Consider the following 27,492-nt stretch of genomic DNA (forward strand, 5'->3'; position numbering starts at 1 on the left):
TCCACAGACAAAAGCTAGCCAAATGAACGTCAATACAATAAGATCATACATTTCATTATACACCTTAAGTCAAGGTATTAAAATACAAAATTGTGCGATTCACATACAGACTTTATTATTGTAGATAGGACGATTTAGAACTAAAGACGATTATAGTAGTTTGCATACCTCGTCAAATAAGTTTGCTTGTCCGAAGTTAGCAACTGATGATGATGATGATGTCCTCCTAGCCGATTATCGGCTACGGCGGCTGTTCTCATGTAAGGAGATTAGCCAACAGCGCAGGACATATTATAGTGCACGAGCATTCGCGCAGATACAGGTTTCTAAAACCCATAAAGCTATTAGCTAGACTTTCACAAAGCAGCCCTGTAGCCTTGAGCCTTTAAGTTATTGATTGATACTCCAGTGCATCGGAGAGCACGTACATGTCGGTCCTGCGCCTGATCTCTCTCCGGTCGTGTCGGATTGCCGTCACATCGGGCTATGAGAGTGAAGGAATATTGACTGTACCTGACCTGTGAGTGCGCAAATGCTCGTGCACTATAATATGTCCTGCGCAGCTGGCTGATCTCCTTTGATAACAGCCGACATGGCCGATAATCGGCAACAATCGACATCAAATGTCAACCAGCTTTCGAAAAAGCAAAGCTATTTGTCAAAAACTAGAACTTGGAAACTAGAACTTTGAGAAAAATGCTATTTAGAAAACTCGATTCAATGATAACAACCTATGGAATCAATAGGAATATTTAAGTCAATAATCACTATCAATACACGGACTTTAACTTGTCATACTATTTTCTATCTGTGATTTTCAAAAAAGGTATTTTGAAATGACTCGAATCTTTTTCAAAAGGTAAAGATATAAAATATGGTATTGACATTAAAAATTGTACTATTAATCGCGACTTGATTTATTCTATTGTTCGTACAATAAAGTGTATCTTACATAGTGATTGATATAAAACTAAATTGGTATAAAGTTAATGATTTCAAAAGATTTTTTGTATAAAGTCTAAACATACCTTCGAAAGGATAATATAGAATTATTGGTAACTATATTTGTAGTAATAATAATCGACTTTCTTCAAAAATCTGAATGAAGTCAATTTGGCATGAGGTGAGTTTATGCGAAACACACTTTAAGCCGAGTCCAGATATGTATCACTGCCCGATCCGATCACCGTATCGTATCAAGCACCGTATCCAGTTGTGGACGCCTCCGATTTGCTCCATATGATGGACAAAAACCGACACGACATGGGACGGGCCGTATCATAACGGCATATTGAGATCGCGTATCATGATACGCGTATCAGTACCCGTCCACATATGCGATCATGATACGCGTCCAAGATACGGAAACGGTGATCGGATACATGTCTCAACCCGGCTTTATGTGAAATTGATTTTATTCGAAAATTCAGACTTGAGACAAAAATGAATTAGTGCTGGTTACAGACAGACGGAAATAAAGCTAGCTACATATATATTTACATTATAAGGGTGGCGGTTCACGGATGCCCTCGCTGTGTCTCGTGCGGCCTGCCATGTCTAGAATAGCCTTAGCTTCCGGGTTCACGTCTAGGACGCTTACATCGCGTTCATCCTGGAAAAATAATTGAATAATATGTATAAATATTTATTTTAGGTAATTATTCCTATATACTACAAACTAGAATTTTCAGCACCCTATTATAAAACGTGGTTTTAAAAAGTACCGCCTTTCGTACCAGAATTAGAGCATTAACTTTGTTCGACATGGTGGTTTTTTCCTAGGACTTTAAGTAAGCAAGTACTTTTTTAAGACTACGTTTTGTAATAAGGTAAATAGATAGTATATACCATTACAAACTAGATACATATAGATTGTAAACTATGAAAAAAATACATTTGACTCTATACCTACAGTGAAATATTACGGTCGATAAAATATAGGGAATGATGAACAGATCAAATACATATTATTGAAATATACTCTAAAATTCATTCTTAAATACTCCTTTTACATTATAATAAATCTAAATAATTAACTGATCTTTAATCAATAAAATCTACGGAATATTTATAAAAAAATTATGAATTAATTAATTGAACTAACCTTTAAATTATACGCAATTACAGCTTCAATATAGAAAGAATATCGTACGATTTTGGTTACTTTGGAATTCTATCCATTTTAGTTTTTTCCTAGTCTTTATCATTTATTTTTGTGAATGCTGATTAACCAGTAATTGGCAACTGTGTAATACTGTATTCTTAAGCTAAATTGTACACAAAAGCTAGCCTTTTCCCAACTATGTTGGGGTCGGCTTCCAGTCTAACCGGATGTAGCTGAGTACCAGTGCTTTACAAGAAGCGACTGCCTATCTGACCTCCTCAATCCAGTTACCCGGGCAACCCAATACCCTTTGGTATGACTGATGTCAGACTTACTGGCTTCTTGATTACCCGTAAAGACTGCCAAAGCCGTTTTTCAATAAATAAATGAAAAAAAAAAACATAAATAATTTATTTAAGAATAATATAGAATAATAACGGATAGGTTATTATTTCAAAATTGTCACTTTTAGTCTGTTTCACTTTTGGCTGTAGTTGACAACACATTTTTGTGTGACGTTGACACAAATAGTCGGAGTCTTCAAAAAAAAATCAAAAAATCCCGTAGATTTTTAAGTTCTATGTGACCATAGAGTTTGTAGGTCACTTTGGTGGTTCCGTAGCTCTAAAACCTTCGCTTCTTTTGGTGTTCTTGCCGCATAGAGCTAGGAAGGATCTGTCGCTTTGTCGAGTTTCTAGCACACTGCTTCTACTGCTCAACATTGATCGCATCTGGGGAGAGGGATGGGGGTTAGGGATGGGATAGGGCTGGCTAGGTAAATAAATTGACAAAAAGAATAAGGGATACGTTTTAATATAGGGGAAGATGACTATTATTTTTATCCTACTTAATCGTAATATTATATCGGAGACGGGAGATTTTTATTTTACCTTTTTGGGAAATATATTCTACACATGCAAACACAAGAAATATAGTGCGGCACACAGGAGCATTAGTTATGTCGGAGGTTTAAATTTTACAAAAAATACGCCTGTTCCAAGGGCGTCTGAGGTCAGAGCCAACAACGTTACTCATCACCCAACCAAACACTCGCATATTGGCCACACTACTTACTTCGGAAACGCGTTATGACATCTCCAGTCATCATTTTGTTCTCCACGACCAAGGCATACTTAAAAAAATCACTACTTACGGACTCCTTCTTAAACATGGGTTTCTCCCCTACCGCCCAGACCTCCAGGCTCTTGATGCGGAAGTTGGGCTCCTTGCTGAGGCGCTTGTAGCCGCGGTAGGTGCTGCACGACTCGGCGGAGGAGCCCTCGCCGAACGGGTCGCCGTTCACCCAGATAGCACCGAAGTTGAATTGACCTCCCATTAGCTGAGGAAATATATTCAAAATAAAGATGATGAAAAAAATATTGATCAGATTTGGAAGAATTGCAGTTGTTTCGGAGATAGATTTATCGCTGCAAAGTAGATCTTTCAAGTAAAAATTGCTCATGTATAAAGATTTTGACTGTTGTGATAAAACGCACTCCGATAATAGAAAATTATTATAAGTAATGAATCTTTATGTCAAAGATCCATATTGTAACTTATCAAGCTATGGTCAGAATATCACACATTATTAGGAATAGTTTTAACAACAATAACATTTTTAATCAATGTAGCGAGCAGAAAATTAAATGAATAGTCAAAAGACACTAAAAAATTTGCTTTTCAAAAAGTTCCAGTTTATATCTTCCACTTAATGTATCCAGTTTATCCAGTTTATTATGTTCCATTATCAGGTCAGTTTGACAGTATCATATTACTGTACTGTCATCAGAAATGCATACAGCTGCCAATATTAATGACGCTAAGATGGTCAAAGGACAATGCCAGGGTGTGGGCTCAAAGTTTGCCCAGCAGTGGGAGTAGTTTCAGCTGGTTCCATAGTGCACTCTGAACACGAAATCCAAATATTTTTGAAATCGGTCCCAGAGGTCCCGAGAAAAACCGGTTCAAATGTTCTCCATAGATAGTCACTTAACAAAGCCTGAGCCATTTGCCCAGTAGTGGGAATGTTAGAATAGGTTCTTTACTTCACTGTTATCACGAAATCCAAATATTTTTGAAATCGGTCCCAGAGGTCCCGAGAAAAACCAGTTCTAATGTTAGCCAGCCATTTTAAGCAGCCACAAACCTAACAACCTCTTTTCTTGAAATAACATTCAGATAGATAGTGGTTTCACTGTTAACAGGATAAAAAAAAAACAGAAATAGACGTTTAAAGGTAATTGTTGTTTCTCTTGCTTTTCAGTCTCTATCTACCACAATCAGTCCTAAGTTCGAGTAGCGTCATGCAATTAATATCCTTAATGGCAATGGAAAAATCTTATCAAGACGAATAAAATAAGCTCAAACACGAGGTAGTAAATAGATACCGTTGAGGAGTTCCCTCGTCTCACTGTCGTCTCCATCGTCAGGTCAGGTCTCAACCTCCACAGTTTTGTGGTGTCGGAGACATATACCCGAATGACAAGTTTTTATTTGATATGTGCTTACAATTTCCGAGAGTTCCATAATGTTTTAAGGTTTCTATCACCAGACCCTGGACCCTGGAACTATTTGGAAAGTAAATCCTTTTAAACAATAAAATGATTGTTTAAATCGGTTGGTAAACGACGGAGTTATGCACGTACTTACGTAAAAAGAATACAAACGAACTGAGAAACTCCTCCATTTTTTGAAGTCGGTAAAAAAAAATCTCGTTCAATACCTCGTATTTGTCGATTAATATTATAATGCATTTCAATTAAGGTAATAAAAGTGGAATAGTTAAGAGTTCGTAAGCATATTTTTCGTAGTATTGAATAAGAGTCAAACCAGTTTTTCTCAGGACTCCCGGGATAGATTTCGAAATATTTCGGTCTGGGACCTATTATAAGCCTATGGAACATAATGCACTATGCAGTTACTGTGGGCAACTCTTGAGCCCAACTTCCATACAAAGAATAGCATTGTCCTTTGTTACCATATGTTCTATTAAATAGTTACATACAAGACGACCTCATAAGACCTTGTTAAAAAGAGGTGAATTTTACTTACCAATCCATTAGGCAAGGTCTTGGTATGATGATTCATATACTGGAAATGGTTGTTATAGTTAGAAGCCGGGTAGACCCTCATCTTGGGAGCCAGGGTGAACAGGAACGAGTCCTCATTGCCCACGAAGTTGGGTCCCAGAGACCAGGACACGGGGGCGTAGCCTCCGAATATGTAGCCCGCGTTATCTTCGATTATGAGAAGGGAGGCACCCTCGGATTGGATGCGCCCTGTAAAGATTACAATATAAGGTGTAGGACAAACAGTGGTGGTACTATACAGTAACTCCAATATCGCCTTATATAGAGCCCAGTAGTGGGCTTTAGGACAGCAGTGAGCTATTGCCCAGCAGTGGACCTTTTGCCCAGCATTGGAAAAATTGAAGTGAACTATTACCCAGCAGTGGACTATATTGCCCGGCAGCGGAATATTGATCAGTCGTGAACTACTCTCCAGCAGTAGACTATGCACAGCAGTGGTCTATTCATTGCACAGCAAAAGACTATAACTCATTAAAATATTGGCAATCAGTGAACTATTATCCACTAGTAGACTAATAGTCCATCAGTGGACTATTGCCCAGGACTGGAGTATTGCTCAGCACTGGACTATTGCCCAGCACTGGACTATTGCCCAGCAGTGGAATATTGCCCAGCCCATTGTATCATAGCTTACCTGTCATAGTAGAGAAGGATTCGCCGTGTATGTGTGACGAGAAGAGGAACCGCCACCTGTTCTGATGTTTCGCCGGGATGTGGTTGTTCAGCCATACGATGTGAGATAGGTCGATGAATGCAGGGTAGTCGGGCATCGCCTCCAATCCTTAGTGAGAGAAAGAGAATAGATGAGAAAAGATTTTTAATTGGTAAAAACATTTGGGTGCAAGTTTATAGATAACACAAACGACAGTTTTCTTAAAACAACTGTCAGTAAAGTTGTCTCAAAAGGGCTTCAGCGTGATGGCTTCGGCTCCATGCTAGCCTGCCCGTTAGACATACAAATATAATAATAATAATCGGCCATAGCGGCTGTTCTCATATTAAGAGTTTTTTTGCGCAGATTTCTGCGCACTCTCTTAAAGTTAGACCCAAGTTCACCGACTGCATAAACGTCTTTCTTTCTTAACACAACTGTTGAATTTGAGAATTCATCAAACAGTTGTTTTAAGAAAACTGACAAATCAAATCAAAAATCATTTATTCAAACTTGGCTGCAAAATAGCACTTTTCGAACGTCAAAAAAATTTACAAAAGACCACAAAACGACCACCCTTCACCACATCCTATGTGTTTTTGCTAGGAAGAAGTGGCGCAACAAACTCCCCAGCAACAAAGTTAAACAAAGTTATAGTTATCGGCACGGAAAAATGAGCTCTCGGCGGAAGACTGGGGATCGCTTTGCCCACTGTACACATAAGGCAATAAACCAATAAATCACTTGTGCGCAAGTGAAGGTCAGCGCTCAATATCCTTAGGTTCAAAGATATTTTATTCTCAAAAAAGACACAGTCACTTACATGAGAACAATAATGAACAATTTATATCTAATATAAAAAACATCGAGTTCGTCTATACATAATTGCCTATTGAGTGTCGCATTCATTCAAGACATTCAAATAATTTTGTCAAATGCTTTGCTATTCTTTATTAAATGTTGGGCCAGCTGATTCTTGAATGCATTAAATGACGGCAACCTTTTTATATTAGTAGGAATTTTGTTGTAGAACTGTAAGCCTTCAAAAGTTACATAATTCTTGCCGAAGTTTGTTCCTGTCGATGAATCCTTGCCGATGATTATAGTAGTATTTACCTTGCGGCAGCGGAATGAGCGTGGGTTCAGGGTGCGCGACGTGCACGTGGCTGTGGCTGTGTGCGTCGTGGCCTTGTACTCCGTACAGGTGCACGAACACCGCGTCCGTCATCTTACGTAGTAGCGTGTTGGATTGTAGCCTGTAATGTAAGTTTAATTATAAATCATATCATATTTGTTGCTGTTAATTTAAACTACAATTAACAAGAAATATTTACAAATAAATAAAAAAAGTATTTTTTTTTATAATATATCATCATCTCCCGAGCCTTTTCCCAACTATGTATGTTGGGGTCGGCTTCTAGTCTAACCGGATGCGGCTGAGTACCAGCGTTTTATAAGGAGCCACTGCCTGTCTGACATCCTGAATCCAGTTAACCGGGCTGTTTATATTTCAAACTGAATAAATATTAAATACAATGTTTCAAACTAGATAAGGTTGGTATTTCCTATCTGACAAACTTGAGAAGAAACACCGAATCAAACTCAAGGGAATATTGAGATTCAGTCTCAAAGACGAGACTGTATTTAAAGATAAGAAGTATGAACGAACAATGTACACTCGTCTTTGAAATTATCTCGTGAAGAATGCGTCATACACTTTCAGTGGTTTCGTCATCATCATATCAGCCAATTGCCGTCCACTACTGAACTAAGGCCGCGAGATGACTCCCGGCCACCGTAGGCGTGGGTCTGTGGGCGGTGAGTTCGGGTGGCTCATCGTCCCTCTGTCTGCTTAGACGACAGACCCGTGTCGACGGCGCGCGTTGTTCCACGCGCTCCTCAAAGAGATGTCAGCAACCCCAGCGGGGCCCAGCAGGGCCAAGGCCTGCCGGGGCTGCGGGTTGTTCGAAAGAGATACCGCGGCCCTGGTACCTAAAAGGCCTACGACGGAACACGACGGTTTTTAGTCAGTAAGAGTCTGACACTCCCTCACCGTTGCTAAACCACAGCGGGAGCGTTCACTTGATGATTTTTGACGTCGTTAAAAAAAAGGCCTCTCGCAGCTGGTAATGTTAAGAGAAATGCATACAACCTTTTTATTTATTTACCTTCTCTCCTTCTTACACCAAAAGTTATAAAGTTGTGAGTCCGCTTTTTAGATAGCCCATTTATCGAGGAAGGCTTTAGGCTACTTATTATCTGGGTTCGTGACTTTTCACGGGTGAAATCGCTGGCAGAAGATAGTAAATAATATTTATTATATTAAAATAATATCTTCATGTGGGACGCGCGGCTCTTACAGCCTTTCACTATCCACGTCTAGCGCTAATCTCAGGAACTACTGGTCCGATTTGAAAAATTATTTCAGTGTTCGATAGCCCATTTATCGAGGAAGGCTATAGGCTAATTTTTATCCGGGTTCGTGATGGTTTTCATGGGTGGAACCGCTGACAGAAGCTATATATTACCTATAGAATATTTTCCTTACCATTTATTAAGCTGCTTAGCATTACAAGCGTTAATAGCGACGTCGGCATCGCTAGACACGCTGGCAGCTATCGCCTCGCCTAGCGCCTGCACGTGGGACGCGCGGCTCTTGAAGCCTTTCTCTATCCACGTCTTAGCGCGTCCTGAGGGGGCAGCTTTGACCATTTTGATGTATGTCGATGCTATACTTTCGCAGTACTGTAGAATATAAGAATATTAAGACAATTAAATGTAAGGACTTTTGAGTGAGGATGCGTCTTCACGGTGCATGTAGCTAGAGCAAGTTAACATGCGCAAGTGACAAGAGCACGCGGGTGGGTATTTTGCTTTGGTGCATGCGCGAGTCGCTGGACCACGGGTTTAACATACATGTAACCTGCGCATGTGCCTCAATATGCGCAAGCTACTTGCACCTTGAAGATGCACCCTGAATACAATACTCAATTTAAAGGTGTAGTTCCAGGTGCACCGACAACATAAGCGTCAGTTTCGTACGTTTCTTAAAACAACAGACAACAGTTTTGAGAATAACGGACGTTTATGTTGTCGCTGAACTTGGGCATAAGTAACTAAATGGTTATTATCTAATGTCAAGTTACAATATTTTTTATCGCCAAGTTCTTCAATTTTTTGTTGAAATTGAAGCTGAAAAATGGTCTATCGGATAATAAAACACATTAATTTATGAGCATTGTCACTCAGTTTTCTCAATTTTTTTGTACCTAATTCTTAATCATACCTCTCTTAACAATTGGTAAGGCAACTCCGTAGAATCGTTGTAGTCCATGCCCAGACTGTTGTAAGCAACCATCATTCTTTCATCTGCAGTACCTGAAAATCATAAAAAATACATTAATTTCTTCCGAATTCCTCAGTGCGCCAACTGCGCAGGACATATTATAGTGCACAAGCATTTGCGCAGACACAGGTGCACTCACTATTCCTTCACTCTCATAGTCCGACGGGACGGCAATCCGACACCACCGGAGAGAGGTCAGATGATAAAAAAATTGCTGAAGTGCTGAATGCACGAATGGGAACAATTTAAGGGAATCATCTCAAAAAGTGATGAAAACATTTAAAAACATAAACTAGTTTTTTTGCGAGACAGTTATTGCAGTGGAATTATACCATTGAAACATTGCTGAAAACAACATGAAAATCCGTGGAGCAGTTTTTGAGTTCAATCTGACTGGAGAATTTTCTTTTATAAAGGTACTTTTTATAAAGTACTTTTTATATGATTATATTTCTTACATCTAGAATAAGATGTCCCAGTATAATTATACTGATGCTTAGATCTTGGTATGCCTTTGCTAAAAATTAAAAAGGGGATATGGAAGGGTGATAGATAAATCTAAAGCTAAAACCCACCTCTTACATTAAAAACGTAGAGTTCAGCAAATCTGTTGAAGTCGCAAGAAGCCGCCTTGTCAGCCCCTGAGCCGAACAGAAAGTTCGTCAGGTATTGTGCCAAGCGGGGGTCGATTTGTGGACCCCAAAATCTCTGAAAACATAAAGAATTCAAACTAACATTTGGCTCATTATTGGATTTTTTTGGGGCTTGAAATTCTATGTAAGTATGGTGTTCGTTGGTGGCCTAAATGAGTTCCTGAATGAATTTTACCCATAGTCCTACAAAACCTGATCAAGTACGACTGTCGATTCGATTCCAGATCAGGTATGTACTAATGTAACTTTTCTAATTTTTTAGGTTCTTTGAAAGTATGTATATCTTAGACACCCATTTCTGAATGAATTTGAAGGAAAACATCTTGAGGAAACCTGGGATTTCCTAGGCTGGGCTCATCGCGGTCCTATGCGTACAAAATACTCTTAAGAGGAGGAGGCTCAGAGGTCCTAAAAATAGTGAAAAAGAAAAACTACAGGAAATGTAAAACGTAAATAGGTATGTGTACATTTAATTCTGCAGTAATAGTTCTGGGAAAAGGACATTGTTCAATTTTGGCCTAAGAACCGATGTGAATATAAATTATACTATAATTTTTATTTATTTTTATATTGTTTGAAACATATTTTAGTATTCCACGGACACTTCAAATAAATAAATTCCAAATAAAAAGTAGGGTCACAATTATTGATGCCTTATAAAATGTTTCCGTCAGCCAGTGCTGCCAGTTTCGGAAGTTTTCGGGATTTCGGTAAATACGGATCGAATTGAGAACCTACTTTCCGAAGTCGGTTATTAAAATTAGTTGGTAACACTTTATTCATTTAAATACCTAAACTGACTAGCTAGAAAAAAGCTAGTATTCTGTATAATGTTTTAAGATGGTTTTGAGCGAATCGCGAATTTCTAGCTTGGCATTCGAGTAGGATTATAGTTTTCGTAATTGGCAACACTGGTGTACTTCAGTCAGTTTGCTAGAAGTCAGTTTGATTGGTTTGATTGCTTTGCGACTATCGTTTCTTTTGTGATTTTCTATGCGTTTCATGGTTTTATTCTAACAACTTTGGCTTGATTACGGACTCCGATTAGATTGCGTACTTGGTAGACTCGGCTTTGTGTAAAGAACTGGATTTTACTAGCATTTTCGGATATTGCTCTGTCTGTGATCGAATTTAGTTATATTATAATTACAACAATGGATGCAGAATATAGTATATTGTATAAATTGTGGATCTGCTGGAGGTTCTTTGGTATTAGAAAACGAAGATATACTTCGTTGCATACAACAATGGACTGTTCCCCGTATGGTAAGTGGTCTACGAGTGTTTTTCTAATTTTGATAAGAATGTTACTACCTACTTATGTTTTCATAAGCACACAATTTCTCGGTTTTCAAATCAATTGCCACAATTGCAAGTTACTTGATATTTACTAATGATTTTTTGTATTTATTATTACAGGTTGAAGCTCATGACCTTATATGTACGACGTGTTGGTCTGAAGCAGTCGAGCATAATAAGATGCAATGCACTGTTGGACGCAATTGTGTACTTTGTAAGAAGCTCCTACCATCAGGCATACTGTTGCAATTGTATCGTTGGGCGTAGAACAGTGGGCTGTTGTGCCCACATAATGACTATTATCTGGTATTTAAGCTGGGCGAGATACCAAAGCTCAGTTCTTAGATATATTATTGAGAAATATTGATGATTAAAAACCTTTAATTGAATATAAATATTGTTTTTATTGCACATCCTCGAAAACCTCTTTCATTGTTATTGGTAAACCTTACTTTAACTGTTAAATTATTTTGTGTGGTAATGACATTTTTAGTATGATCTGTGCCTTCTTGGTAATAGACCGCGGGTTCGATTCCCGCCTTATGGCATGTAGATAGCTAGGTAACTGTCTAATATAAAAGTAGTAACAATCATTTAAATAAATAATTCTCCATCGTAATAATATCGATATTTTATGAATTGTGGTGAATGGAACTCTTCCATTTTGGAAACTTATGCGTTTTATCACAAATCCAAAGTGGATTCACTATATATTAAGAAACGTAACGTTGAAAGCAAAAGCGTTTAGGTAGTTGTTTTTCATAAAAATTCTAAGCATTTATGAAAACTAGTCACACGCCCCGTCTTCGCACGGTGGCAATGTAAAACCTTGGTGTAAACCTTCCTCTTGACCTACTCTATCTATTAAAAAAAATCGCACCCAAATCCATTGCGTAGTTTTAAAGATCTAAAGCATTCAAAGGGACAGACAGAAAATGCAACTTTATAAAATGATCATTGTCAAAGAATTATCTTAAACTTGACTATTTACTATCTCTTTTCCTAGTATCTAGTAGAGTAGTCTTTTCCTAGATCTAGAAGAGAACATATAGAGCTGTACATAGTATTGTTGATTTTTTGTATAGTGTACTACTCTGATATTTCACGCAAGCTTGGTTATTTTTTATTTATAACCTCAAAATATTAACTTTTTTCGTAATTATTTTAGTTTCCTGAAGTGTCCGTTCGTGAAAACTTATTTCATAGGATTCCATATAATTTTAAGAGTTTATAGAAGTCACTTTCCATTCGAACGGTTCTTAGGCAGAACATGTATGGAGCCGGAACAATGTCCTTTGAAAACGTCGTTTTCAAAATTGAAAATGAACGTTGAACAAAGTACCGTCAGTACAATAATGAAATAGTTTATTTTAAACCTTTTAATTACAGTTTGAAGTGTTTAATAGTGAAAACTGGACCAAGGTCTGTATCTAACGGTTTAGCAACCAAACAAACAAAAAATGTTGCTACGCGACTTTTTTCTTTATGAAACACAATTGGAACCAAAACTTCACATCAAATTATTAAACCAAACAGTTGTATTTATATTTGTTATTTGCACCTCAATTAAATGATGGGCACGATTTTTGTTACGTATATCAAAGAAATCTTTATGATAACCCGAAACACAGGTTTAAAATAAACCTAGTTCGGATGGTAAATATTTTAGATATATATTATGTACTAGCTTTTGCCCGCGGCTTCGCTCCCGTCAACTGACTTCTCTACTTTACCCTATTTTTTTCATAAGAACCTTCTCCTGACAATAACAAACACAACAAAAAAAGAATTAGCCAAATTGGTCCAGGCGTTGTTGAGTTATGCGCTTACCAACACATTTTGCGATTCATTTTTATATTATAGATTAGTCTAGATTAAGTTAACTCCTATGATAATTATTTTTAACATTTATTTACTGCTATTACAACTGAGCTATTTGTAATTGTACATGTTGAACTATGTTTTTAATATTTTATTTTAATATTGACTAATGGTACTTTTAAAGCTATAGAGTTCGTTTGTTTGAACGCGGTAATCGTAAGAACTACTGGTCATTAATACGACAACTATAACAAGAAAGATATTGGTCGTAAAGTTTCCTAAAATTCTCAACTCTTCACGTAACTACTATAAGTCGTTTTCTTATTTTATATACAGCAAGACCACGCTCCATCCTCCAAATCCGATCACGCAAAAACTGAAAAACAACTATAAATCTAAGCTATTAATTTGCGAGTACATTTTTAAGAAACCAGGTGCGAATCACTCACTGCTGCAAAATTATAAAAAATATAAACAAAATTCCTCAAATAGTTTCTAAGGAAAGGCACGTTTTCCTCGATACTGCGTAAAATAGCTAATTACCAAAAACTATTTCAGAGTAGAAAATAGGTTTTACTGTAACATAGCAGAATTGGAATGTTAGCTTCAGTGGCGTCGAAATCGCATCAATAGATTTGATTTTAGATAGACTTCAGCGCTTTCGCACTTGCCTATGAAAATCCACAATGAAAATCCGTGAAGTAGTTTTTGAGTTTTATCCCGATCACGCAAACATAGACCGACCCCGCGGAGGGATGTCCGTGTAAATACCATTTCCAGCAAAATATTCATTAGATTAAAAATCTCGAAACTAAGTAGTAATCAACCTATACTTTAAATGTAGCAGCGAGCGTTTACTGGTAAAGAAAATGTCTCGAGGAAGCTCATTTACTTAATATTTTTTCATCATGCAACACCAAAAATACTAGCCTCGTAAAGTCCACAAACAATGAGGTTCTGCTCAATAATAAACCTATCGATCAGTTACCCATAGTTATATTTTTTCCTCTCAATATTTAAGGTCGGCCTTCAATATTTATGGTGAGGCATGGTTTCCATCAAGAACTGTACTCTGCACAGTGTATATGGCTTTACTAACTATTGTTTAGAATTGAGGCCACGAAATCGGCGGTTTCGCGGGCGGGGCGGACCTTGGGTGCGAGTGCGGGGCTGCTGTACAGACCATGTCCCACCTCTTCGCATGTTCACTGAGCCCTGAAACTTGCTCGCGGGAGGACCTAACGAGCGCATCCGGCCGTACTCTCGCTGTGGCGGCATATTGGGCTGACAAAATGTAGTCTCACTATAAGACATGTCATCGACGAAAGAAGAAGAAGAATAATCGGCGGTTGAACACGCTCGCCGCTCGTAAAATCGCTTTTGAATAAAACTTCGCTACGGTCGTAGGTTTTTATGTCTTGAACAATTAATACGCTGTAATGTAGCATCAAGTGATTAAAGCTAGTGTGCTGCAAGTAGGTTTCAACCGAAATCATAAATAAAGTGGCAAGATCAATACGGCACGGTTTTGTTCCACAGTTTTTAAAAGCTAGTTTTCATCATTTCATGTTAATCAATCAACTCTGTCATCATATGCCGAGCCTTTTCTCAACCATGTACGTTGGGGTCGGCTTACAGTCTAACCGGATGCAGCTGAGTACCAGTGTTTTACTCGGAGCGACTGTCTAAATCGGTCTACTCGATCCATTTCTAAAAATAGGTTTCTCTCTAGAACACCTAGCAGTCTAACTTTTTTCTATGGGAAATCATCAAAAGACGGAGGGGTCTTTTGGTCTTTCTTAGCAGCGTGAGGGAGTGTCAGACTCTTACTGACTAAAACATCATGTTCCTTCTTAAGCCCTTTAAGAACCAGGGCCGCGGCAAGTCCACCTTCCACAAACATTACACGACACATACAGAACACGAGTTATTATAGAGTTATTATTATATACTAGAGTTATTCCTCCCCGCTCCGCTACACAACCCGCTGTTTTCGTGGCCCAACAACCTCCCACAGATTCCAGCATTGTCCGTGTTGCAAACACGCGTGACGTGCAATGTGGGAGGTCGGCCGGTGTCTGGATGTCCAGATATATCGTAACAACCTCTAAACAACTTTTGTTGCGGGCCGATTTGTATAAAAATCTTGGGTATATTTTGTAAAAAAAAAAAACATATTTTTAAGGTAAATGGGAATGTAGATTTGTTTATTTGTTACGATTTGACGGCAAAACGGTTGAAGCAATTTGAATGACAGATTTAGAGAGACGGAGATAGGCGTTTTTCGGGCCCAGGGACGTGTGTATCTGAAACCGCGGTTTACCTTTATCCGTACAGAGAAATCTAGTACTAAATACACTATCTAAAATATTTTAAAAAGTCCTTAATCTCGGAAAAGAAAAAATAAATGATTCAGATTCAGTATTTCTTGACTTTATCGCGACTTTATTTTTTACTTTGTTTTAGAACTAGTTGTAAGGTCTTATAAAACTTCAAATACACGTAACCTGTACTAATAAAAAGGCTACGGCTCCTAGCTAATTAGCCTAATCGCCGATAGAGATCACACTGGCCATTAATTAAGCCGCAGCGACTTTTTCTATTAACGTAATTACAATTACTAAGTAGTGTACACAGTGAGTCAGTATGACGATATTATTTCCGAAATAGTCATTACTAAGTTAGACTTCCCTTCAGACAAAACAGTGTTTTTGCCTATTGAAATGTAAAAAAGAGAGTTTTAACGTACCTACGGCCAAATCTATAAATTAGTATATACATGAAAAATATTAAGTTCTTCATACATAGTTCTCGCCAATTTTTTGTCGTCACGGTACTTTGCGCGATTCGCTGCGCAGAACCAATTTTCAGTGAGTGAAGGAGAAGCCATAACCAGTACCAGTATAGTTTTCAGGCCAGAACCATACACAAATTAGCCCTCGAAAATTCCTATGCCCTGTCTTTTTTAAAGTTCATAATTTAATGCGTCGAAATAAAAAAACAACGGTATTCTTAGTAACTAATCTACCTGCCCACATTATGCTCTTTGTATAATCCAAGCGAGAAAAGCGAAGCTAATAATAAAAATGACTTGCTGATTGTACATTGTACTTGCATCGGACGCTATATTAATATAGTCCAGGCATTACACTCATAAATCGGACAGAAAAATCATTTTCACGATGAACACGTATTTTGTTTGCGATAAAAGAAAAGTTGATAATGTTCGGTCAGTTTTTTTTTTCATTTCTGTTTAGCACACCAAAATTGTATTAGCTGTCTGTATGTAGCGGTTTCATTTAAAAAATACAGAATTTCTTATAGGTATAGAAGCTCATCGCTAAGCAACTAGGCGGATATATCAGTCAGAAGGTTAAGCAACACTCGACGCGGTCGGCCCGTGGATGGATCTTGTCATGACGATTTCCTCAACATTTCGAAAAGCACGTTGGTGCAAATTGGTGGATCCAGGCTGTCATTTGAACATAACTGTCGTCGGTGGCAAGCAGAAGCCAGAAAGTCCAATAAACAGTCTTATTTTGAGGATGCCCGAGTACTCTACTGGGTTGAAGGGGTCAGATAAGCAGTTACCCCATATAAAGACTGGTACAGTCAACTTCAGGTCAGTGGTAACAGTTTTATAGGAAAATCGTACCTATTACTATTGAGTTAAGGTGCATGACAGATACCACTGATGTGCAGTCTACCGTACACCCTGCATCAATTTGAAAAAAAAAGACACGACAAAGCAGAAGTACTATGCCTATGCAAAACAAAGAAACCTTGAAACTACAAGAAGTTACAAAAAAGGGAATCAATACGGCAAACAGACGTCAAACACCGCGCCCCCAGACTTTGGCAATAAACTGTATGGACGGACAACCACGCGTGACGTCACGACCGCCCTACAAACAAGCCTGTTTGAATAAACATTTAGAAGTTATGTCTAAATATTGTAGCTTTGCAACTGGTTTTAGTTAAGCTGATTTGTGTTAGATGGTGAAGGAAATTGTTAAGCAATCCTGTATAAAAGGATCAATAGTTTGTAATACTCCATGGGCTGAAAATAAAATGCCCGAATGGGTGAGACTTCCTCTTATATGTATTTAAAGTTAATGTATGGTCCCGGTTGCCTAAAAACATGCACACACAGGTGCATTCTCATAGTCCGGGCCCGGTGGGAGGGCAATCCGACACGACCGGAGAGAAATCAGGCATAGGACCGACATTAACGTGCTCTCCAAGGCACGGGAGAATATCACCACCAACTTCCAAACCCGGGAAATTCAGTTGATTTCGGCCCAATCAAGGAGTCGAACCCGAAACCTTAAGCGAAGCGTATTGTGACTAGGTTCTAGTTGGAAATTGTACGAAGAAATTCAAGAAAATAATTTAGTACCGACCTAAAGTATGGGGCTTAGGTAAGTTTATGTAGAATATAAAAAAAACTAGAGGGAGATAGAAAAGTCAGAACGCAGACTTCTTTCATCCCAACAATCAAATTAGCCAGATAATTCACTGGCAACCTTGAATTCATTTCACGAAAGACGAGATGGAATGTCCATTCATATTACGGATACGTTTGTTTGTGTGTTTAATACACAATCGGTTTTATTCAGTTTCAACGTTTTCAGCACCCGCTTTCAAGATATTAGGTCGGTGTGTTAGTAAATAGTGATTTGTTTTCACAAATTATTTCGATTTTAACTGGGCGGATTTCAGTTTTTGATGTTGTGAACATAGCTATGGTTCGTGCCAAACTTAGTGGGATTGTAGGAAAAGCTAACGTATGCTCAACCATTTTATAATTCTGCTTCGGATAGTTCAAAATGTATTTTTTTTTTCGATCTTATAACCTACAAGCTTCTACCACGTTTCATCAGCATTTTGTGGGAACCCGTAAATAGGCTTCCAAAATATTTTTTAAGATCGAACCAGAAATACTTCCTTAGATTAGCGCGTTCAAACAAATACACACATAAACAAACAAATTCTTCAGCCTTATAAAATTAGTAGGTATATCAGATTGCCACCATTATCGCGCTCCGTGATTTCAGCATAATCAAAGTGAACTAAAAAAACACTATCAGCTCCCGTCAAATAATTTTGCAGTTCTCAATCCACGTGATGCTTCGTGATTGCGCAAAAGATTTTGATCATATCAAATTCAGAGCGGCAAAGCTATAGGTACGGCAAGAAATATATAATACCTCTATATATTCAAACCAATCAGCAATTCCATTCATTCAAACATACATACAGGTATTCCCAAAAATAAGTTCATACAACAGGCCCATTTTCCCCATTTTCTATTTCTAACAAAGTTTCGCGTAAACACCAGTTTAGTGAGGTATAAATCATTTCTGGAACATTCGACGGCTGCTGGCCACAGTTATAAACCGAGCACACTTTATGAATGCTCGCTAGTTATAAAAATATCAACTTATGTGATGTTGGGATGCAGGTATCTGGATCGAAAAGTTGCAATGAAGTGGGGGAAGATATAGATTATCATTTAAAAGTTGAAATCTACTGAGACCTTTGTATAAATAATTGGTGTGAAGTAATTCGCGCACTCTGATAAAAAGTAGCCTACATCCTTCCTGGATAAATGGGCTATCTAATACCGAAACGAATACGTTCGTTTACATTCGTTTTTACGTTAATTCGAATCAGCAGTTCCTGAGACACACACTACAGTCGAGTCCTAACTGTTGTTTTTAGTCCAGATGCAGTTCTGTGTGGAAAAGTGAAAAAGTGGGAAATCATCAAATGACCCACCCCGCTGTGGGTGCAGCGTGAGGTAGTGTCAGACTCTTACTGACTACCTTTCGAACCACCTCGCAGCCCCACCAGGCTTTGACCAAAGAGGCTTCGCTGAGTTTGCTGACACTTTGAAAATCACGTGGCACAAAGCAAGCCGCCGACACTGCCAACCAGATGCAGCTGAGATTTCATTGTTTTACAAGGAGTGTTTATTGAGAACATTTCTCAAAATATTGTATGTTTTGTAAAATATTTAAACAGTATTTACATAAACGGACCACGTTCTGATTTGTTCCGGGTTTATGTTTATGTTATATACCTATATTTTATCGATATTTTGGATCTTTTTACTTCAATGAAACGTGTTTTATTTGATCTAAAAAATACTCTACATCGCACTTTCTTATTTCTTTTGGGTTCTTTATTTTCAAAAGAATGAAAAACCTGCATATAAAAAGATAAATAAATATACTTTATTAGGTATGCTAATTTTTACATTTTTAATTCTAAAACTAATAACACTGAGTGACATAATGGGACGGACGTGTTATCGCTAAGAGCGACCTCTCCCAAACATCATTACCTATACCCATATACTTACTCCAACTACGTTCTTAAAAGTTAAATACACATCCATATTTCTCTCCACACGTGAAAATACTTCGCATATTAATGTGCGAACATTAACTAAGAAACACTCGTTTAAAGCTACATAAACGAACAGCCAATAAATTATCACTCTCCATCGATACGGAAGTTATAAACTTAAATACTACTGAAATACAATTCTAAATGATCCTCTCTATGACTCATGGATGCTATAATGCAGGTAGGTCAGGCGCCTTCTACTAGGTCAAATGCGTACAGCGGGCAAGACCAAAACGATTATTTACGCGAGAACTAACGAATCGTTCGGGTCCTTCCGATATATCCGTCAACGATTTTTGGTATTACAAAAAAATGGTCGGGTCAAAAGAAGGCGTATTAAGGCGAAAACAGTAACGTTCCTCGTCCCCCACAGACCCCCAATTTGGCGCGCTACTTTCTTAGGAGATTTTCTGTTATGGCACCTCCGCTAGTCATTTTGCTCTTAATGAAACGACTGCTATGTTAAATATTTATAGTACGTAAAATGTATGTCTGCCTCATTGGTGTAGCTGTCGCATATGTGCACGAGGTTTCGGGTTTGAAACCGTGTTGTGGGTTTTAGAAACTTTTACAAAGTAGCCCGAAGCCTCAAAATTGGTGATTGATACACCCGTGCATCGGAGAGCACGTTAATATCGGTCCCGCGCCTGATCTCTCTACGGTCGCGTCGGATTGCCGTCCCATCGGGCTATAAGAGTGAAGGAATAGTAAGAGCACCTAAGCGGTAGGTAAAACGATATAAAATTATCTTTGATTCTATCTTGTTTATTATGTCTTGCTTATTGTCACATCTCATATCGTAGGCATGTATTATCTCAAGTTTATTAGATTTTTATCACCAATTCTGAATTCCTATGAAACTGACTCATTTTCGATATAACATCGATAAATGAATCCTGTGGAAATTACTGCCCTTTACCTGATAAAATATAGTCTAAACGTCAGTTGCCCAAAGCTCCATTAAACTTAAAGCTACTTTAAATCTATTGCTGACTCTTTCTTTGTCAACAAGATAAAAAGTGTCTGCAACAGATTTAATGAAGCTTTAATTTTAATGGAGCTTTGTGCAACTGACGGTATGTTATTCGGGGATAATGTAGCTTCCCAACAGTGTAATAATTTTTCAAAACGGCTCAGTAGTTTCCGGAGCCTCGTTACAAACAAAAATATGTTTCCTCTTATTACACATTGAAGTATAGATATATGTAGATAAGTAACAGTTCCTCACTATATCAACTGTAAATCGCATCAGTTTTGTTTGTGTGTCTGACTTACAAATTAATGACATCAGCCATCTGTGCGCTCTCTGTATCTAAACATTGCATAAATGATACGAATTATATGCACTATGTTGTAATTTGTATGTAACATTCCCAAATCTATCAAACTGCCTAGTCTTTTGATTATGATGTTTGGATAATGGAAGCTTATAAAGTTTTATTTTGGTAGTAGGCCGGAACAGAAAGCAGAGTCAGACTTTGTTCCTTCTGAAGCCCTTTGTGTACCACGGCCGCGGTAACTCCTTCCAACCATCCCGCAGCCCTGACAGGCTTTGGCCCTAAGGGATCCCTTTCATTTCTATGACAACTCTTTTAGACGCGCGTGGTATCTACACGAGTACTCCGTTGACATAAGTTAAGTATGTCCTTTTCTGGAGAACGAAGAACTCAATCTTCGTTCTCCAGAAAAGGGCAATCTGTGCAATTTATGGCCTCGGCCCTCGCGAGTCATTAAGAGAATTATTTAAAGAAATTGATATACTTACTTACACTACCTTCTCTTTATATACTAGAAGATATCATGTTCGTACGCAAAAACTTAAATCAATTTAGTGTTAAAAGTGATATACATTCCATTAATACAAGAAACAAGCACAAGCTAGTAATTCCGAGATTCAGTATAACGAAATCAAATAAATCGTTTTTAGGGAATTGTGTCCGTTTTTACAACAAGCTGCCTAAGTGTGTAACCGATCTCACGGATATAAAATTTAAGAACACTTTAAAATCCACCCTAATTAACAAAGCTTATTATAAAATTCAAGACTTTGTTGACGATAAATATATTATATGGCGATAACTCATCTCTCCATGTGTGGCTTCCCTGGCAATTAAACGACTTTTTCTTCTCCCTTTGCATTGTATAGATTTACAGTTTAGTTTTCTTGCATTGTATAATTTTGTGAGCTTACTATTGTTATGTAATAGACTGTTTGTACCGTGACTATATTACTTTTTAAAAAGAGTGTCTATGGAGTTTCTTGCCGGCTCTTCTCCATGAGACCAACTTTTTGGAACCGTGCAACTAATGTGACGTTTCATAGGTGCCTGCAAAGGCCTATGTGAAATAAAAAGATTTTGATTTTTGATTTTTGACTTGGGAGGCTAATCAAGCCTTGAAGAGATAATTGATTAATGAAATGAAACAGTTGGTTCCTGTTATCAAGGCATTAGGTTCTAGATCTAATATTTTGGAAGATTTAAAGCTACTCCAAATTATATATTTCTTATAAGTTACCTGATAAGTTTTCATAATTTTTATCCATATACGCACGAAATCATTAGCACCCAAAGGCGTAGAAACCCCTTAGGCGTTAAATCCGCCATTGTACAATGTGCAAAAACCATTCAATAAATAAATCCAAGGACCTAAACGCAGGAAACACTTCCCTAAATACACACATCAAAAGTGTCTAGGGATCAACATATATTTTTGCAATAACTTTTCTCCTGATTGATATTAATTAAAATTTTCTTTAAGGATTCATCAAATAAAGTGTTTTCGTTTGTCACAGTAACGATAAACCAAGTCACCTTTGCACTAATAAAGAAATTTGCCATTTTCCTAATAAAGGGATTTTTGACATTTGAAACACTAACACAAAAGTTCGAAAAAAAAGACTGAAATAACAGTTTTCTTTAAAAGTTTATTGGGTAACTTAAACAATTAATAATCCGTGTTTCTACCGCGAACACTAACAACACAAGAACATCGGTTTGGCATACTCAAAATGAGTTCATCCAAATCACGATGTGGAATGGCCGCCCATGTTCGTTGCAACAACAAAAAAAGGTCTTCTTGCGACTGGATACCCTCCATATTCGGCAGAGCTCTTCTCTGTAGCATATCCCATGCATGCTCAATCGGGTTCAAGTCTGGCGACTGAGCAGGCCAGGGCAGGACATTGATGTTAGCTGCCGCGAGAGTCTGTCTTACAACTCTTGCGGTGTGCGGTCGTGCATTATCATGCATTAACTGAAATAAGGGACCGATTTGCACTTGTAGAGGAACGATGACGTCTGATACAATCGTCTCAGCATAAATTTGAGCGTTGAGGTTGCTTCTGATCCAAATCAACTCAGTTCTTCCGCCGATCCAAATACCCGCCCATACCATGATGGTTCCACCACTATAAGGATGGACTTCCTGGCAGGATTTTAATCGCTGTTGGCGTCCAGGGGTTCTCCAGTGTCGTATACGTCTTGTATCCGGTCTCATACCAAAACGAGACTCATCAGAAAAGCACACGAAACGCCATTGTTCTTCTGCCCAATTTCTGTGTTCAAGAGCCCATTGATATCGAATCCTACGATTGTGCATTGCTATAGGTGGTACCCGTAGCGGTCTTCGGGAATGAAGGTTCACTTCATGCAAGCGGTTTCTGACTGTTTGGTCGCTAATTAAGTTCCCTGAAGAGTGATGAAGCCTCACGGCTAACATCATGGCGGTTATTGTTGGAGCTCTTCGAGTTAAGATTTGAATGTATCGGTCTTGTCTCCGTGTGGTGCAGCGATACCGTCCTCCATGGCGCTCAGCTACGGTACCAGTGCTTCGGTAACGTGTCCAAAGTCGACTGATAACACTCTGACTTGTATTCAGAGCTAAAGCCACAGTACGTTGCCGGGAACCAGCTTCTATCATTCCCACGGCTCTGAGCATTTCTTCCCTGCTTAAATGACGTCGCCGCTCCATAATAACGTTGGTTTTAATCAGTAGTAGGGAAACAGTAGCACTAATAATGTCTTCAATGCGTTGTATGTGTTTATAGGGAAAATATTGACAGCTGATTTTCATCTTTTACTCGAATTTGATTCACAGTTCCTGATTCAAATTATGAAATGCACCAAAAAGGATCCATATAAATTTATAAAATCATAAATTTATTACAAAGCCACATCTCAATCTCAAGAAATCCGCATAAAAATGCTTGATCCCTAGACACTTTTGATGTGTGTAGTAACAAGGTACCGAGAAACCGTTTAAGCTCAAACAATCAACAATCTATAAACATTAGTTACTCTTACTCACTAATTACAGTTTTGACAGGTGGCCAAATCGTAAGTCGTACTCTATGGCCCCATAGTTTACGAACTGAATTAGACTGGCCCGGTTGTAAGTGTTGGCGAATTGAAAATGAGTATGGGAAGTTCTAACTTGGACACAATTGACTGAGGTAAGGATAAATAAAGGTGAAGAAAAACATTTTGAGGAAGCGTGGCGATTAACGTTATTTCCTTCTCTGTATGAGAAGTAACATGTGCCCTGCACGACTATGCTATGGGACATGGGTTCACGTTTATATACGACAACAGTTTGGTTTCTAAGGATCATTTATTTTTACCTGCGCAATTAAAGGGCGCCTGCTGGGCTTGGAATCTAAAATTCGTATTTGAAATGCGCGGTATGCATCGCAAATGGCAAAAGATAAAAAATATAGGATATCAGATTCATAACATTTTCGTGCATAGTGCTTTACAAGCAAATTAATAGTGTCAAGAAGTGCTTGAAAAAATTAAATAAACGAAAAATGAGCTTTGCAAACACTTCTGGGTGAACAAGCTACATAAATAGGAGTATCCGTTCTGAGTTTATGAAACATAAATATGTCTAGTTATTTAGATGCAGCAACACAGTAGGCCTTGGAAGTAAGACCCATAATGCAAAATAAATTAAAACAGTTGAGACCTGTTTTCAAAATACGAAAAACTAATCAAAATATCTAAGTAAAAAAATCCTAAAAACAAATTCAAACCACCACCAACACAAAAAATTCTAGAAGCGTCTAAGAATTAAAAATAATTATACACATGGGGGTTTAAAAATGAAAACAAAATGGGACATACTCTAACTTAACATAAAGTTACTACATACAAGTTACGTTTACATGACTTGCTAATTACTTAAAAACAATGAACTCATACATTAAAGAAAATATCAAGAAAAATTTTCAAAAATTCCGGGAGAATTTTTGTTATTTATTTGGACGCAGAAAGCATCAATTTTGAGATTTTTTTTTCAACCAGCTGTTTTCCCGCGGTGTCAACCGCGTCCCGTGGGAACTACTGCCCGTACCGGGGTAAAATATAGCCTGTGTTACCCAACTGTGAAAGAATTTTAAAGAAGAAAGTTTCGGAGCCTACAGGGTCAAACAAACAAACAATGTTTCCTGTTTATTATATTAGGAGTTATAAAAAGTCTTATATAATTTCTTAAACTAATTTTTTTTCTTACTTTCTTTCTGTTCCATAATATTTATACCTACGTAAGTTTACAAGGGGTTAGTAACTCTGTTAGAAAAGTAATCATAACAAAGACAAGACATAGACGTGGATTTCCCGCCAACCAATAATTTCTACCAAGGAGGTAAAACTTAATTTCTGTCATAATATTCCTTATTGTGTGAGTTCATTGGTAATTCTACAATTAAATACAATCTATTGAATACAGTAAAATGAATGGAAAATTGAAAACTTTATATTTACCAAATCTTGTATGTAATGCAGATTTGGTTGGTGATGAGATCTTAATATATACTAATAAAACATAGTAGATTAAGACGGAAATATTTTTAACCAACTTCAAAAAAAAGAAGTTCTCTCTTTGAACTGTATCTATGTATGTTCGTGTGCGATCAGCGAAACAGCTTTCGTAAGACATACTTTAAGAAACATCTTGTAAAATACAAAATTTATTATTTTAATTACCTCTTCTTGTTATCAAATGACTTGTAGGTTTAATTACCTAACAAGCCCTGATGACCGATTTTTTTCAAATTATAACAGCCTGTAACATGGAATAGTTCATTCCATAGCATAGCTACTACGACCTCTCATCTCATCACCAACCAAAAAGTTGCTTAACCAAAAAAATAAAAGGAAAAATGAACACACTTCTAGCAACACTGCGTCTAATTTGCCACTCACGATCAGGTCCTCCTCCCTGATCTTGTCGGAGTTCTTGCTGGCCGACCGGAACGTGGTCGCCAAGTACTTCTGCTCATCTTTGGTGAGGAGTGTGCATTTGGCCGCTAACTTCTTGCTTGTGTTGCCCATACTGAAATGTTGATTGTAGTTAGAATTCTTCTGGACTTAATAAAATACTAGGATCAGGAAGTACTTTCTAGACATGGGTAAAATATAGTATGGGTGTTAATATTTTTAGCCAGGTCCCATGGGAACTACTGCTCATACCTGAATATAATGGTTGACTGGTAGGGAATGCCTTGGGGCATGAAGTCCACCAATGTACCAATTTTGTACATAAAGTATAAATAAATAATATAGGGCATTGTTACTCGGGAAATATGTAGCTTTCCAACAGTGAAAGAACTTTTAAAATCTCATCAGTAGATCAGAATGAGAAACCTTTAGAGTACAAACAAACATATATTTCCTGTTTATTATATCAGTATAGACTAGCTTCCACCAACAGTTTCATCCGCTGCCCAAGCAAAAGTCTTGCAATATTATTTTTTTATTAATTAATCAAAGTGAAAATTGAGATTTAACTTATATTTTCTGTAAGTATAATATTGTATACTTCTGGAAAAACTTGTTTATGTTTTCTACATGACTTAAAAAATATTAACTGTATGTCTTTGATTTTATGAACAGTGTGAACTTTTTATGTTTTTCAATATTTTATTTCAGTTTCAGTGTAAACTTTGCAGTAATAAAATTTATGCTACATGTTCTACATTTTGTAGATAATTAAAAATAGAATATTTATATACAGTCAACCCATTTAAATACAAAGTAATTGCCTTAAACTCGACTTGTGAATTAAATATGAGTTTATATTAATATTTAAATAATAGGAGATTTGAAGTTTTGCTATGGGCAAATTACTATTAAAAAAAAACATGTATCTTGATTAGATACACTTTTGTAAATATTTTTTTATTTACACTGTAAACAAATTAGTAGAGTGAAACACCTTAAGTATCAATTTCTCACAAACTGAACTTAATGACACTATCATTTTTCAGTTATAAATATGTGATATAATAACAGCACCTGTTGCCAATACAATCATGTGATTTTGTTTGCTTAGCACATCATTAACATGACAAGAAAAAAACCTTGTCACATTACTACACTGCCTTGAAATACTAGGAAGATAGGTAACAGTATAATTCCTACATTCGTCAGGACATATACGGCCTATTACGTTTTCCTGGCTCCAAATGCAATGTCATTGCCTACGACCTCACGACGAAAAATATATAAAAAAAACGAGAGGACAAAAATAAAATAATATTTTACAGGTCATTAATACAAGTTGCATAGTGTAATGGAAAATATATCGTGAAAGATTATCTTAAAATCATATTGAAACGAGATTTACGTCATAAACATAACATAAACATTACCTTTTTACCGATAAAAACAATGCAGTCACAAACTTTACAATAACACACCACAAAATATTACTTCTATTATCGATTGAAAACTTATATTACACATAATCTCGAGTACCCATCACATTATTAAAGTAAGTTATAAAAGATAACATGCCGCATAGAATAATGAACGTAATAAATCAATATTTTTTGTCAAGATTACAAATTACTAAATTAGGTTACCTGTCAACGTCAAATACAATGTCAAGGAATATTTTTTTAATAACTTCCCCAAACCGTAAAGGTATTTGAAATGAGTCACAGTGTTAACACACGAAACGACTTGCGCTCGTCGCCGCGTCACAGCGACTGCCTTATCGAAAACTGTGGCTGGAAATAAACCGCCATGAAAAACCAATATTTAAAGTTTACTTCATATACAACATTATTGACTGCTCATCCAGGATCAAAATCGCTGTTTGATCATGAAATT

At 37.3% G+C, this 27,492-nt stretch overlaps 1 protein-coding gene across 4 annotated transcripts; it reads right to left on the minus strand.

Moving 5' to 3' along the window:
* Nucleotides 1-899: 899 nt before the first annotated feature.
* On the minus strand, nucleotides 900-27,391 carry LOC124641233 (MTOR-associated protein MEAK7). Of its 4 annotated transcripts, none has more exons than XM_047179267.1 (10): nucleotides 27,243-27,391; nucleotides 25,549-25,711; nucleotides 9,767-9,899; nucleotides 9,132-9,223; nucleotides 8,394-8,590; nucleotides 6,962-7,101; nucleotides 5,828-5,974; nucleotides 5,156-5,382; nucleotides 3,258-3,443; nucleotides 900-1,612 (listed from the first exon to the last, which is right to left on the minus strand). In XM_047179267.1, the coding sequence occupies exons 2-10, from the start codon at nucleotides 25,708-25,710 to the stop codon at nucleotides 1,502-1,504; spliced, it is 1,395 nt and encodes a 464-aa protein (XP_047035223.1). In that variant the 5' UTR covers nucleotide 25,711; nucleotides 27,243-27,391; the 3' UTR covers nucleotides 900-1,501. The 4 variants fall into 4 exon arrangements, with proteins under 4 accessions (XP_047035223.1, XP_047035224.1, XP_047035221.1 ...); XM_047179268.1 differs by lacking the exon at nucleotides 27,243-27,391 and adding an exon at nucleotides 27,030-27,228; XM_047179265.1 differs by lacking the exon at nucleotides 900-1,612 and adding an exon at nucleotides 2,558-2,835.
* Between the last annotated feature and the right edge of the window lie 101 nt (nucleotides 27,392-27,492).

The sequence above is a fragment of the Helicoverpa zea genome, chromosome 22, assembly GCF_022581195.2.
Source record: "Helicoverpa zea isolate HzStark_Cry1AcR chromosome 22, ilHelZeax1.1, whole genome shotgun sequence".
In the NCBI taxonomy this organism is placed as follows: Eukaryota; Metazoa; Arthropoda; class Insecta; order Lepidoptera; family Noctuidae; genus Helicoverpa; species Helicoverpa zea.